The 14527-nt window shown below is 52.2% G+C and overlaps 5 protein-coding genes across 5 annotated transcripts; 2 read left to right on the forward strand and 3 right to left on the reverse strand.

Annotated features, from left to right (window-relative positions):
- Positions 1–1067: 1067 nt before the first annotated feature.
- BJX67DRAFT_288129 (uncharacterized protein) lies at positions 1068–2129 on the reverse strand. Its single transcript, XM_071026759.1, has one exon. The coding sequence runs from the start codon at positions 2011–2013 to the stop codon at positions 1477–1479; it is 537 nt and encodes a 178-aa protein (XP_070881837.1). The 5' UTR covers positions 2014–2129; the 3' UTR covers positions 1068–1476.
- A 1262-nt stretch (positions 2130–3391) lies between these two features.
- On the forward strand, positions 3392–5814 carry vosA (the record flags this gene model as incomplete). Its single annotated transcript, XM_071034701.1, has 10 exons — positions 3392–3441; positions 3530–3597; positions 3676–3745; positions 3813–3958; positions 4013–4097; positions 4181–4227; positions 4287–4395; positions 4465–4783; positions 4899–5021; positions 5090–5814. The coding sequence occupies 10 exons, from the start codon at positions 3392–3394 to the stop codon at positions 5363–5365; spliced, it is 1293 nt and encodes a 430-aa protein (XP_070881838.1). The 3' UTR covers positions 5366–5814.
- Positions 5815–6032: 218 nt separating this feature from the next.
- BJX67DRAFT_385215 (uncharacterized protein) lies at positions 6033–8792 on the forward strand (the record flags this gene model as incomplete). The annotated part of the gene is made up of 2 exons (XM_071033810.1): positions 6033–6152; positions 6213–8792. The coding sequence occupies 2 exons, from the start codon at positions 6033–6035 to the stop codon at positions 8790–8792; spliced, it is 2700 nt and encodes an 899-aa protein (XP_070881839.1).
- On the reverse strand, positions 8791–10165 carry BJX67DRAFT_365416 (ribosylnicotinamide kinase). The gene is made up of 2 exons (XM_071030267.1): positions 9877–10165; positions 8791–9786 (listed from the first exon to the last, which is right to left on the reverse strand). Exons 1-2 carry the CDS (start codon positions 10047–10049, stop codon positions 8874–8876), a joined length of 1086 nt encoding a protein of 361 aa, XP_070881840.1. The 5' UTR covers positions 10050–10165; the 3' UTR covers positions 8791–8873.
- A 375-nt stretch (positions 10166–10540) lies between these two features.
- BJX67DRAFT_365419 (DEAD/DEAH box helicase) lies at positions 10541–14432 on the reverse strand. The gene has a single exon (XM_071030268.1). It carries the CDS (start codon positions 14215–14217, stop codon positions 10711–10713), a length of 3507 nt encoding a protein of 1168 aa, XP_070881841.1. The 5' UTR covers positions 14218–14432; the 3' UTR covers positions 10541–10710.
- Positions 14433–14527: the final 95 nt, after the last annotated feature.

Here is a 14527-nt window from a genome sequence, read left to right on the forward strand (position 1 = left end):
GAGCGAGGTCGTCACAACTGAGACATGTTGGCCCGCCGCTTTCTGTTGGCCTTCTAATTTTGCCCTGCGATACCTAAGTATCATCCCCTTTGGTTGTATGAGCTTATTTGGTCAAACCGCCTTGTCTGACTAGCTTGAGGGAGAGTGAGATGTTCAACGGCATGGTCCGCCCGTCAAGGACAAACTCTCCTCATCTGAACAAGGACAAGCGCAAAGAAGTGAGATCGGCTCATGCATTCTCATGCGGCTAGTTGCAGCTGCCGCACCTGAGGACCCAGGTTTTGTACTGCTGTGCGTCAGAGGTCCATGGGCGCGGTCCACCGCAGTCCACCTGGGAGGGTTAACAAGTCAAAAGGATAGGAATGCGAACAAAACTCGTGTAAAAGTCAGCCACGCTTTTCTCCGTTGTGGTTCGAACTCTGCATGGGGGCAAGCGTCATCCACCCAAGACGACTGCGCCATTTGAGTAAGGTGAGTAGCTCCCATTTCCAGAGCTTCGCCGGAGTTTCGCCACAGCTCAGTGAGAAACCCCTCTACCGATGATCTTATTGCCAAAGAAAGACTGTGCATCATCGTCTTCTTACGGTTGGATCGATCTGATGGACCGACTTGGTCGGTGCCGGGTGTTTGACCTGGCGAACGCTCGCAGCCCAGCATTGACGAATCACTCTTCTTGTGTGGCGGGCAGATCTCTGCGGCCCGCGTGTTAAAAGAGACGCGATGTGATGCATCCACCGCACTAGGATTCTCGAATGCAGGAAGCGCAACTAGCTTGGGTTGGCAGCTTTGCGACTCGCGAGCTCGCCCTGGTCAAAGACCGCTCATTGAAAAGATTCGCACTCCCAAAATCTCTTCCCGTCGAGTGTCATCCGCGACCTCATAGCAATCGCTCCCCTTTCCAATTGCATCATCTGATCCTCTTGCTCCTGTTTTCCTAACCTCGGCGTGGCTGTGGCATCGCATGGTGGCGGACTTCCCTCGTTTGGGCTGTCGCAAAGGGATTCAAGGCTCTCAGGGCAGTGTCGACCGAAACAACTCCCATCAAAGACGTCCCGTCGCACGATATTCGGAGTCCGATTCGCGTGAATTTTCATCGACAGGCGATTGAGTTACGATTCACCGGAGAAGCGATAGCAGGGACGTGGGATCCCAGGCTAGGCACTCCTTCCCACGGAGTAAATCACAACGTCTTCAAAGAGATTAACACACCGAATCGCTTGACGAAGGATTCAAGAAGAAGTATCAACAAAAGGATACTCAAGAAAACGAAGAGACCTTGTGCGGTTTGCTCCGTCGGCCTTGAGCCCTCCCTGGTGCTCCCCGCGCTCCCTCGCCCTTGGAATGCTCTTTGTTAGGCGCGCTGGGTCCACAGGGAAAAGAAAATAAGGTTCGGGTTCCTCGGCTTGGGGCAAAAATGTGGTTATGATGGCTTTGTTAATTGCACGATTTGATCGCTGACGATGGGAGGACTGGCTTTCAGGAGGCCATTTGGGTCCGGCAGCTGGGGGAGAGACCAAGGAGATACCAAGGACTAGTATCTACAAATGGGAGAATCCCTCCGCTGACACATGAGCGGAATTGAAATTTTAGGTAAGTACGGATGACACGATCAACGCGGTACCAGTCGTTGGCTCTATTGGTCCCGAAATAATGATTCTGACTGACTGGAATGTCAGGTTCGCGCGCCGAAATCACGCACTGATCGAGAGCCGCTGGGAGGGCTGGAGACCCTGTGTGCCACGCAGCAACGGTTCTGATCACCTGCATCACCGGATCCATCCTTGCCGCGCAAAGCCACCCGTTACCTCTGTGGGCTGGGGTGTGCTGGGGGAAGTGCGTCGTGGTTTGCCCGCAAACGCGGTGGATTTCGGGCTTAGCTCGATCGGTCGTCAGGCGATCTGCCTGGGCAGAGGTAGACTTTGAGACTTGCGCAGGTCGCCGAACTGAAAACCGACCTAATCTTCCTGGTTGCCCCTCCAGGATCATCGGGGGCCCTGCCAATGTGCGCATCATCTCGATGCCCCATGGTCCAGCAGTTCGTGTGCTTTGGCTCGTCAAGACTTGATACTCACGTTAACCCGCCTCCTCAACCGTGGTCGACGTGAGCACCAGCGACAAGACACCGCCATCATTTCACGGCCAAAGTTCGGTACTGCCCTTCTCTGCTGAGAACACTTTGTCTGGTACGGCTCCACCCAGCATCATTCGCCTGGCTCAGCGGTTGTCTGATCTTCGTAAAGCTCAACTTTTGAAACGGTTCTGAACCACCGCCATTATTATTATTGTTGTGCCTATTTTTTGATGGTTATTACCTATTATGACTTCTGGTTGACTCCACGAGGAATTTGTTCTGCGCGTCAGAGATCCGGAGGCGACTTCCAGACCAGACCCATCGTTCAGCTACTGTCTTATCACCGCGTGGCCGTTGAGTTCCGCCACCTTTTTTCTAGTCCGGTGTGGCCATTGTCGTCGGGCTGCTTTGAGTTTTGAAAGTTCTTCATAGGACTCTTGTGACCCGACACTTCATGTTTGGCTACTGACCTCATTTTTGTCCCATTTATCGACTCTGAAAATTCTATTGCGATTGGATAGCCCGAGATACACGGTCGGGAAAGCTACAGTTTACAGAATTTGGCTCTGCTTTCCTCCCTCTCTCTGTGCAATTTGTGAAGGCCTCCTGGAGAAAGGGAAATAAGGTCCCCGCGCAGAGAAACAAAGGGAAAAAGTTACTTAGTCACGAGGAGGCAGAAAATCGAGAAGTCTGGAAATCCAGCACAGCAGCGGAACTTGGAAAATTTGGTGGTGAAATTGCTCCTCCGCCTGGCTTTCTGGTTAAGGTTTTTGGCTGGAACCGCTGCTGGGACTGACTGGCGACTTGCGACGGTATTTTGGCCGCGCTCGCAACTACCGCTTGCGGTTCTGACGACACCATCAACCGCTCTTTCACCAAAACTACTACCGCCGCTTGCGGTACTTCAACTCGACACCCAACATTCTCTCGAATCCGGCCGTCGCAGCTTGCCAGTTTTCGCTCTTGCTCCACCAGCAGTTGAGTCCCGCTGAGCTTTGACCCTGCTCCCGGAAATCATACTACCGTTGCTGCTCATCTTGGATTGTCCCCTCTAATTCCCCTCCCCCACCACGGTATCATCTCCCCCAGCTTGACCGCGAGGTATTCCTCTGGGTCCCAAGGATTCGTGTCCTTCCTTGCTCTTCCACTTTTTTGCTAAGCCGTCTCGGTTCTATCTTCGTCTTCCTATCCTTCTGCCTACCCTGCCCAGAGGAGCCCCGGTTCAGCTCGGCTTTGGTTCACGGTTCTCTACCTGACGGTTGCCCTGTTGTTCGGATCCTTTGGCTCTCTACCAAGCCTTCTCTCGCAGAGCTCGCCTTGATGAGTGCGGCGAATTACTCGGATCCTTCCCTCCCCCGCCCTTCGCAAAGGTTCGTGTCTAGCTTCTATGCGAGGGCTGAGTTGAATCCAGCTCTTCTCCGGTTTCTGAGGCATACCGCGCTGACTGCGTTGTCTTAGTGATGACTTTGACTTGATCGTCCGCCAACAGCCCAATCGGGCGCGTGTGGCCGGCGGGAAGGAGAAAGGTACGTGAGGGTGCTCTCAAGCAAGGGCCCTTCCCGACGGACGAGCATGAGCTGACCTTGGGGGCTTCAAATCTGCAGAGCGTAAGCCCGTTGACCCTCCGCCGATTGTTCAGATCCGGGTGAGGGAGGAAGGGACCTATCTTGCCCAGTAAGTGGCAAGAATCTTGATCCCTTGCTTGCGGGGACTTCGCGTGCTAACGGCGGAGTGTTACCAGGCATTACCTACAGAGTCCTTATTTCTTTATGTGCTGTAGTCTCTACGATGCTCAGGAGGATACCCCAGCTCCAATCTCACCATCTACTGCTTTGACAGGAACCTTGGTTTCGTCGCTGCACCGACTAAAGGATGTGGATAACTCAGGTAACTGGATAATCCCCCAATGAAAGAGCGGCGGTAGGCTGACCGTTGTATTAGACGGTGGATTCTTCGTATGGGGAGATTTGTCCGTCAAGATTGAGGGAGATTTCCGCCTGAAATTTACACTGTTTGAGATGCGGAAGTAGGTCGACCTCCTCTGCGCCCGAGTCGAGATCGAGAAGTTAGCAGGAGCTGAGAGTGTATGCTAATGAGCGTTGCCGCTAGGACTGAGGTTGTGTATTTGAAGTCAATTGTATCGGAACGTTTTACAGGTAAGATTCTTTTCGAGAGAGCGGCTTTTAGTCTTGTGTACGGGGCTGACACTACGAAGTCTCGCCGCCGAAAAGCTTCCCGGGAATGGCTGAATCGACCTTCCTTTCCAGATCGTTTGCGGATCAGGGCGTGAAGCTCAGGATCCGAAAGGAGCCACGGACTCTCATGTAAGTAACCCAATGCTAATCTTTCGATCTTTCGTGCTTTGTGTCGTAAAGCTGACCTAAGGATAATAGTAAGCGGTCAGCACCGCGGCCAGAGGAGTTTCCTCAGCCTATTCCACGCTCTCCTGAACGCTCATCCATGCAAATTCCTGCGGGTAACTATCCTGCGTACCAAGCAACAAATCGAGACTATGCCTCATATTACGGACCGGTCAAGCGTCAGCGAACATCCGTCGACTATGGTACCAGAGGCATGTACGATACGGACGGACGAATGCGTCAGATGGAGGCATACCCCCAGGCTACAGCCATGTACGGTCAACCGGGAGGGTACCCAACACCTATTATTCCAGGATACCCCACGGGACATACTGGAGTACCCGACTATGCGGTTCGTCAACCTCAGATACCGTGGATTGCCCCAGGTCAAGATCCCGATAACCCGCTGGGCGATGCCCATTCCGGGGCCGGGGATGGTCAATAGCCGCTTACTTACGCTTGCTCAGATGTCGTACGGGCTCCCGTCATCTACTCAGGTCACCCAGATGCAAGATCCTGGAGTTCAAGGCCGGTCTAGTCAGCAGGCAACAATGCAGTCGTTAGGGATGGTGAATCAACCGGGCACACCTGTATGAGCTCTTTCGGCCCCCGTACTTGCGGGCGAGAAGAAGCTGACTTGATATATATCTTTGAGCAGACTCCGGATTCAACACGAACGATGATGCAACAGGGATATCCACGGTCCCAGTATTCCGGTAGCTCTACAGTTCTTCCGCCCTTGCAACAGAGCCGTAATTATCCTCAGGGCACGAATGGCACGTCAACGCGGGGTTATTTCGAGCAGTCCCCCCAAGCTGCTACCCCCATACTTCCGTCGCAGTCTCTCGCAACGAGTGAAGCCGATCGATATGGTGTTCCCCCAGGCCAGGCTGGATTCGAGCACCCAGCCTCAGCAAATGGAACTCCTCGGTGAGGGACATTGCCTCAGAAGGTTTTCTCTTATCATTTCTATGCACTTTTTTTTTCGCTTCGATTCTCTGTCAACTGGTTCTCGTCCCCTTGTTGAAATTTCGTGCTTTGGATAGACTGCTAGGTAGGTGTCACGGATTCCTGTGTTTTACGGTAACAGATAGGGTGCTTTACAGGGATACACGGCGCCAGCGGAAAATAAAAGGGTAGCTGTGTGAACAACGGGATTGGTTAGCTGTTTCTGTATTGGTATTGCTTCTCTTTGGCACTGGGGTTGAGGGGAAAAGGTAATGGTGCAATTCCTTGTATATACTTATAGTGTGATTAGTACAGTGCAATTTGCTGCTAGGCATGCAATGAGCTGGCTACATAGGTAACTCTTCTGACAAGCTTCCATGAAGCCGCATTATCATACCTTTGTTCACTCATAGGGAAGGAGCTTACCTAGTAGGGTGGACACCAGAAGGACGTTCATGTCCACGTTTTGATTGTTCCTGCCTTTTTGAGCGAAATAACAGACAAAGGTGGCAGCGTCGTTGCCTTCGTCCGGCCTCTCATCTGCCTCCCCTTTTTCTTCTCGCATCTCATTCCTCTTCCTACTTCGGGCTCTTCTTCTCCCTTACACAATCCTATTACGCCCCCTCATTGGAACCTCAATCAACCGAAACGTTATGACGACATATCCAGGCCGAGGTCAGTCTCTTGATCTGCCCGAATTCGATGACCTGGAGATCCGTTGCACATGGAGCGGAGAATATGAAGAGGAGGCGAATCTCAGAATCTCTCTCGAGGTAAGTGCAGTCCCATATTCCATGTTTCTGACCATCGTACTCAGAGTGGCATTGATGCAGGTCAAATGTGCTCCCAATACGCAGTTACAACTGTTAGATGCGCGAGGCTCGGACATCCTCTTCGTGGGTGCCTTTACAGAATGTGTCTCGAAAGGTGGGTATCACGCGGGTAACCGACGCGAGGACGACGCCCCTAAGAGCCCTCTATTTGGATTCTCTCCCCTTGGGGGTGACGGTGCTTACGATATCGATCCGATCCCCGGTGTTCAGGCTCGTTCCGGCAGTACCCAACTCCCCGGGCCCCATTCGATTTCACAAGATGATGATAAGCAGGCTGGGGGCGGGAAATATATCCGGCATTACTGTGAAGACCCCAATGCAGAGCTTAGCCTCATAGGTCCCACATCGCAAAGCCCCCTTATCAGTCCCTGCTCTGGCTTTCGGAAGCCCGAGAACTCGACCAAATCGCGAAAAAGAAGCGCTACTGACGCCGACCTCACTGATTCTGGACCTGATAACGAGACGGACTCCGGTGGAGTGCTCACGGAAATCATCAACCGCAGGAACCGACAAGCGAGTGCAGCTAGGTTGAATGCGGGAGACAAATCCCCGAAAAGAACCATTACCTCGCCCACGAGCCTCAAAAAGCCACAAACAAAGAGAGTACCCGGCTTAGCTTTCCCAAATGAGAATGAATATCCTACGAGCCTGAGCAAATCGACAGGCCCAGGTCAAAAGACTCCAGAGCGGCTTGGGTCGCCTAGGCTGTCAGTGTTCGAGGCGAAGCACTCTCAGAAACACTCTCAGAAGCGTAGCAAGATACCTCGTCCGACATTCACCCAAGAGTCGAGGCCCTCGGAGTCCCTAGCGTCGAGCATAGCTTTGGAGGGCAACGCGGGATTGCAAGTTCAGGATGTATCCAACGAACATGCGGTGGCATATGGTGCTACCATCGAATCAATTACGGAACTTAAGTCAGGAGTTAATTCCTCCAATCAAGCGACTGATTCAGTGACGATCGGGATGGATTTCTCTAGCGAACGGCCGTTGTCACCGGCTTCATCTAAGAACTTGGAAACCCAATTTGATGTGTCTGATGCCTGCGGCGAGGACACAACATTATTACCGTCTCGAGTGCAAACTGTGGAAGGTTCGAGCCGCCATCAGGAGCACGAGGCCGAAGGATATGAACCATCCAGCCTACCGGAGGTGAAAATTGTCGAAGGGCTCATTGTACTTGATAATTCCCAAAGGGTACATCCAGCAACGTTTAGGGTTACCATTACTGCATCCATCTATCTTTCGTTTCCAAATGAAAAAGGATGGAGTGATCTGATGATCCCCGGACTTCCAAGGACGGGGAACGGCAGGAGTGGATTTTTTCTCTTCCTTATGCCCGTTCGTCATGGCTTAGAGCTCCGGACCACGAATATGAAGAGGGCGAAGATGGTAGAGAACTGTTTCATTGCCGAGTTTGTCAATGCTGGAAATCTCGTGCTTCCGATGCGCCGGTGTGACAGGGACTTCTGTGGCGACATTACGGATTTCACTGTGGACCAGGAAATCGTCGCTCACTGTGTAGTGAAGCAAAGTACCATCCGCCGCGTTGACGGGCCAAAATTTGAGTTGAAGTACCATGCAATGTGCTCTGTAAGGCTGCACAACCGCTGTTTCTGGGCCGAGAGATGTTGTATCTTGCTCTATCTGGATGGTGGCCCGGAAGGTGTCTTCCACTGTGATCTCAGTACGCAGAAAGGTGGTCTTAAGAAGATACATATCCTGGCAGGCGAATACGCCGAAATTGGGGTCTCCTGTATTCGAGTTATCTGCTCACCCAGGGACTTAGAGAGCCTCTGCGTGACCTGGGTAACGAGTGGCACAGGCAGAGAGGCAGCATATTGGCTTCCACGAATATACCCAGCATCTTCAGTTTCTCGTGAGTGGAGCAGGGATTCCCTCCGGTTGGCATTATACGACATGTTAAATGAGTCCAACGACTTTTTTGCCGATTTTCCCGCACGGAGACCTGAATGCGAAAGCGAAGGTGAGAGCGAAGGTGATCACTTTGAACTAGCCCCTGAAGATGTTAGGCACAGCTTGGGGAATATTTCGTCCTCGAGGCCCGCTTTCAAGGTGCAAATTCTATCACGAATGGACCGGGCCGTTCAGCTACATCTCATTCGCTGGGCTCGGAGCCCTATTTACTTCCTGAAGTGGACCTTAATAGGCGTCCTCTTTCTTGCGTTTCTGGGAATTGGTTCATTTATTCTCGCAAGATCTAGTCATCCTTGCCCTACACCGTCTGCACTCCTGCTAGATCAAGTGCGCTTGGAAGTACCGGAGCCGGCAGACCGTATTTCGCTGTTTGGCCCTCCAAATGAATCCATGGACAGCGATGGGGTTGGCATGGGGCAAGGTATGACAGCCGGGGGTTTGAACGTGCTGAGGATGTTGAGCGGATACAGAGCTAATGGCTATGATTCGGCTCAGCCGAGGGCATCTATGTGGAAAGAAGGAGAACATAGTGAGCCCGAGCTTGGGGTAGGTAAAGGTGTTGGGGATGAGGTGAACGCGAAGTCTCAATTCTCAGTCAGGGATAGGATTGATTATTGGCTTGGTTGGACGGGGCCTCTTGAGTAGTCGAGGTTGTCATTTGATATGTATATGTGTCAGTACAGAATATGGTGGTCCTTAATATCAGAGTAGGAATTCTACGCATAATCACATGGAACCAAGCAGCGAGTCCGCGGCTGTACTCGGCGACTGCGCTTTGCGGCTGGTCTGTTCTAGATGTTTCATGACCTCCTCGACTGCCCACTTTAACAGCTCTGCCATCGGAAAGGAGCCCTGGCCCGGAGCAACGATAACGCCCGCATCTATCCTCAGGGTAACGCCTTGTCCAACCTTTCTAATCAGCTCATCGTCATCCTGGATCGTGGCGAGGGCCTCGGACTGGGAGCCCTCGTCTTCAGGCAACAACAACCACGCATGATCCCTCACATATCGCGGCCAGACAATGTCATCCACGTAACCAGGAGGGTCCGTCCAAAAATTCTGCGGCGGTCGATCATCTTCCGCGAGTAAATCGACTTCATCCTCCTCCTTAGCGTCTTTTCCCTTATCCATCTGGGAACCCGAAGGCTGTTGGCGTGTGTCCGGTGTCGGCGCGGGCCCGATAGTAACATACCCGCTCCTCTTCTCCCTCCGCTCCTTGACAAGGTCGTACGGCGCCGGAAGAAAAAGGCGCACGTCTATCTGGTCGTGGACGAGACGGAGCGGGTGTCCTCCTCCCTCCCTGGCCCCGGTACTCACAGTAACAGTATCGTCGGACGGAGGGGGCGCAAAGAGCAAGAAGCCCTCTAGAATGGCCAGCGTCCAACCATCCGTCCTGAAGGGGAAATGGAAACCAGAAAGCCTGTCGATCACGACGCGCTTCAACTCGTCAATCAGTGAGTCGTCGACACCAGAATCGGGCGGCGCGTCGTTGAGATCTTCTTTTGATTTCAGGCGCGGCGGGAGATGGCCGTGTTCGCGGACGTAGCGGAGCGCTGAGGATAGGAAATTGATGTCTAGGGCCCCGAGACAGTCCCAGTCTTGGATGTAGGTGCCGGATTTCGTGGTTGTGTAGGGGATTCTGTAGATCTTTTTAGTCGTGGTTCATTATTCAGTATGCGCTGTGGGGCCAGGGTTTCTTGGTAGTCTTTGTTTTTATTGGGGTAGGTACTTATCATCAGGATGGTAAAAGTCATCTTCGTGGATAATGAATGTCGATATAGGGAACTGTGTTTGTGCATTGTTCGCGTCGAGATGGGCGAAGATGCGTTGTAGCAGCCGCGCGAGTGTCGTTTTGCCGCTGGACGAGGGGCCAGAGAGGGCGATTATCGATGTTCTGCCCATCTCTCTCCCTCTCTCCCCCTCTATCTCTCTTCCTTTGGACTTTCTGATTGTTGTGGCCTAAGTATTGACCCCCAGAACCGCGCTGGTTCGATAAGCTAGTTGGCTGGTCTGTCAGTGCCTTGAATGTGGGATCCATCGAGGATAGTGGGATATCCTAATCAGGTGACGTCATTCTTGTGTGCTGATTTTACCGGACTAGGTAATTTTGATTCTATACTGAGCTTAACCATCGCTTGCCGAAGGTACGAAGGTGAGGTAGGAGTTTATTTGATAAAATTTAGCGAATTGGAAAGGCCTACTTTGGTTATTAATTTCATGGAGAGTATGTTGTTTGCCGAATTCCCCTTCGCCTCGGGCGAGAACGCTCGACCGTGAGGCTTGGAGCTTGGGAGGCTGGAAGGATGAAGCTGGCACCTGCAGGGGTTGTTTCGTTCTTAAATAAATGCCGTGATTTCTTCCAATCCTACTACAGTGGTATTTAAACATTCTGCGCATGGTATCTTCCATAGTTGTCTATTGAATAGAACCTTGCTACTGCTATAGAGATAACTAGGCGCAACGAGAAAAGGTAGGGTGTTACAGTACTATTTCGTCTTGCACTAACTTATGCTACACTATCTAGAAGCTACATCACCAAATACGTGCGATAGAACTTCATCTTTTAGCTCGAGTGAGGAGGGGTGTTTAACCAGGTGGGCGACATGCTCCGCCGGGGCGAGTCCATGACAATCCCATTAGCGTCGCGGAATTGCAGGCGTGGAGGGGTGTGGCGCCTCTTCGGCGAAGGCAGCCTCCATTCAAAAGAAAGCCTCTTCGGCGAGGATTCATCGGCTCTGTATCGGCGCTTCGCCGGGGTTACGGGCATTTTGAGGGCCAGCGCATTCTCACGCTCAACGCTATCGGGGATCGGGAGGCGATGTCGGTCAAAGAAGCCTACCGGGTGCCTGAGAAATGCGAGGACCGCCGAATCCTCACAGCGCGGCATCGGCATGAACCGTTCATGCTGGATGATGGAGCTCATTGTGCTGTCATCGAGGAGGTCATTTTGGATTTCGGTTTCGGACATGGCCTTTCGACGCTGGAGCATCTTATCCTCTAGGGTGTTTCTGAGCACAAGTGTTTCGACGAAAACGGGGCGCGACTGTCCGATGCGGTGGGCACGTTTGATTGCTTGGCTTTCAATATTTGGAAGCCAGATGGGATTGACGATGTAAACTCGCGATGCGTGTGCGATATGCAAACCATGAGAGGCTTGTCGAAGATCCATTAGTAGGACACGAACTTGCTCGGATTCGCGGAACAAAGTAAGGTAATCTTCACGAAGAGCTTGCTTCAGCGTGTTGGCGTAGATCCGGAAATCAATCCCGAGGAGTTCAAGTCCTTCCGCAATCCAGTAAGCAGAATTGTTATTGTCATAGAAAATGATAATCTTTTCTGCCTTGTGATGTTCTTGAATCTGGTCTAGCAGGTATGAGAGCTTGGCGGAGGCAGTGGCAACCAGCTTCGTCTGCTTTAGCGGCGATTCTGGTGATAGTTCCTTATACAGGCCTTTAGAGAATGTTTCTTTCGACGATTTGCGCTTCACGGGGCTCTCTGGTGTAGTCTTTTTCGGAACAGATGCCGAAGCATCAAACCCCTCGCGGTTGCATAACTCACTGCGGATCTTGATGCCTTCACCTGCTAGACCCTCGGCTGGGTCGTACACACTGAGATGCTTTGTCACAAACTGCTGGGCCAACCGAGCTTGAGAGATACCAAGTAGGAGAGGCTCCCGATGACACTTCGCAGGATCCAATGCCCAGAAGTTTCTGGCTTCAGGCGGAAACCCGGACGTAAATACGCCTATTTCATGCATTTTCCTAAACCCGTTCCAACTGCCCGAGCCGAGTGCCGCTTGAGCGATCTCAATGCCTTGCGTAAGGATTGTCACGTCATCTGCAGTCATTCGATATCGGTTGTTCTCGAGATACTTGACGGCGACATCGACAGTGTCTTGCAGTTCGAAATCTGTACCCGCCCACCAGAAGCCGGCCTGCCGTAAGTTGCTGATCAAACGGCTTAAGTGCTTCCTGTTGCGAGGATGGAACATGTAATCCTGGTCTTGTCTTTCTGATGTAATGGCGTTAACAGATAGAAGGAAAATAAACAGGTTCAAACTCAGTTTATCATAGAATGTTGGCTCCAAATGCACTACCTTATTATGCAATCGCGGGAGAGGAATTTCACTGTGGATAACATCAAGGCGATGTCGTACAACAAGACTTTGCAGCGTAGCTCTGAGAGACGGGGATTTTCGTCGCTTCCCATCGTGCCCGACAGGCTTGATATACGTCGTCCAGTTTGCGGGATCGTCGCCTCGTGAATTGGCCCAGGGTTTGAGACCCAGAAACTCCACCACAATTAAGCGAAGCTTGTCTAGATCCTTTAATTCGCTGTCTACGGCCTTGCCGGTCTTCTTCCGTCCGCGTAAAACAGCAGAGGTCGCCTCGGTCAGATCGGTATCGTCCGTATAGGTTTCCTGGGAAGCCAGGCTGACTTCCACACCGTATAGCCCGCTTGAGGGGGTTCCAGACACAACCCAGCGTCGCTCAATGTGAAGTTGATCGAGAAGGTGCGCCATATTCGTCTTGTGCCCGTGGCCAGCCACGTTGTGCCCTTCGTCAACGACTACCCGCAGCCAATGCAACTTGGTCAGTGGCGAGGGTTCCTTGCGGCGGCTCCATCTTCCGCTGGTAGAGTCATCGGCTTCTTTCTCAAACCGGGTCCTCGAGAAAAGGACAATATCATAGGCGAGGAGATCTTCGAGGGGTGGGATCACGTCCGCGCTGCCACGCAGAACAAGAGCTTTCAAGCCTTCCGTGTGGGTTGCAATTTCGCTGATCCAATGGTCAAGAAGGTTGGGTGGTACAATGACCAACGTCCCCGAGCAAAGTTGAAGACGCTGTTCAGTCAAGCGAGGATAATCCACACTCATACGACCGGCATATCTTCCTGGAAGTGGGGGGATATTATATGTACCACGGTGGGCCTCACAAGCCTTGACGCACCTGTCATAAAACTCTCCTATCTGACCCAAAGAATCGAAATGTGCTTTCCAGGGCAACGACAGTCGACCCGCCGCGGCTGCTGCCATATCAAGGAGGCTCCCTGTCCGAGACCGTACGGGATTATGCATAGGTTGATACTCCAGTGGAATCTGCGGGAAGTGGCCCCGGGTGACCAGGATTACAGCCAGACAGATTAGTGTCTTTCCGCAACCCATGGTCTCAGCGAGGATTCCCCCAGAAGCCTCCGAATAGGTTTTCTTCCCCCGCACAATGCTGCCCTTCTCTCTGTCATAATAATATTCCTGCCCCGTGGGTCCCGTACATGCCTGCAGACGAGGGTCGAGAATTTGGTGTGGTTGAACTTCCCGCTGGATCATGGTGGCTGCAGACCGGCGCTGATACGGGTACAGGGGAGTCTTCAGACCTTGGATACCGGTATATGTCTGACCCTCTGCTGCCCCGCCTTGTTCGGGAGAGGTAATCGAAAGTATATTTAGCATTGCTTGCTTCGCATATGGGTCTCTCACTGTCTCTACCAACGGCGTCGGGTTCTCCAAAGTGTTAAAGATATACCATAGCGACTCATCCTCCACATTCGTGAGAGAGACAGCCGGAATCCTCTCGCCTGATCGAGTACCACCGACCCAAGCCTTAGGGGAAGGATCAACCGTGGACATGACAGTCCGCAAAGCCCTTCTTAGCGTTGTACTAGTGCGTGGCACGACCCTTCGACCGAGATCATCAGGCAAGACATAGACCCGTACATAGGATAATTGCGGGTCACGGTCATCTTGATGAGTGGTGGTTTGAATCCAGCCGTGTTTTTCCAAGTTCCCAATTTCCGCCTGTGGAAAATCAGTCGCGGACGAGATCGCCGTAGATCTAGGGTTGGGCTTCTCCAGAACACCAACGGGAATCAGCGCGTCCAAGTTTTCAAGCAAGAGTGCCATCTCCGTCTTAGGAGTGCGTATTGAAAGATCACTGGCCACCGAAGTTGCAGGTGTAGAGGTAGAGTCTGTGCTACTCCCTGAGGTAGGGGAGGAGACTGGGTCCAATATGTGGTGGGCCATTATGAAAGGAGGCCCCTGTGGGCACTCTAAGTACATTGTGTTACTGTGCATGGATAATGAGCTTATATCCAGAGAACTGACCAGATATGCACAGTTCGTGAAGAATCAGACTGGAGGTTGTTCTTGTGAGGGGGGGAGGAAATTAAGCACGACACTATCCAAGGAAAGGAGTCATCAGAGTCCCGGGAAGGCGGGGTTGACGGATTTCCGTTGACAGACAAGATCCAAAAGCATTTCGATATGGACCCTCAGTCCCTTTCCCCTTCATTATAGTGGAGTGAAAGAATGGCGTCGAAGTCTGAGAAGGGATCGGGTCGTTTTATCGAACAACTTTAATTGGCTGGTAGACCTCACCGCTTTG

Source organism: Aspergillus lucknowensis (assembly GCF_044049455.1).
Source record: "Aspergillus lucknowensis strain CBS 449.75 chromosome Unknown BJX67scaffold_60, whole genome shotgun sequence".
Classification (NCBI taxonomy): Eukaryota; Fungi; Ascomycota; class Eurotiomycetes; order Eurotiales; family Aspergillaceae; genus Aspergillus; species Aspergillus lucknowensis.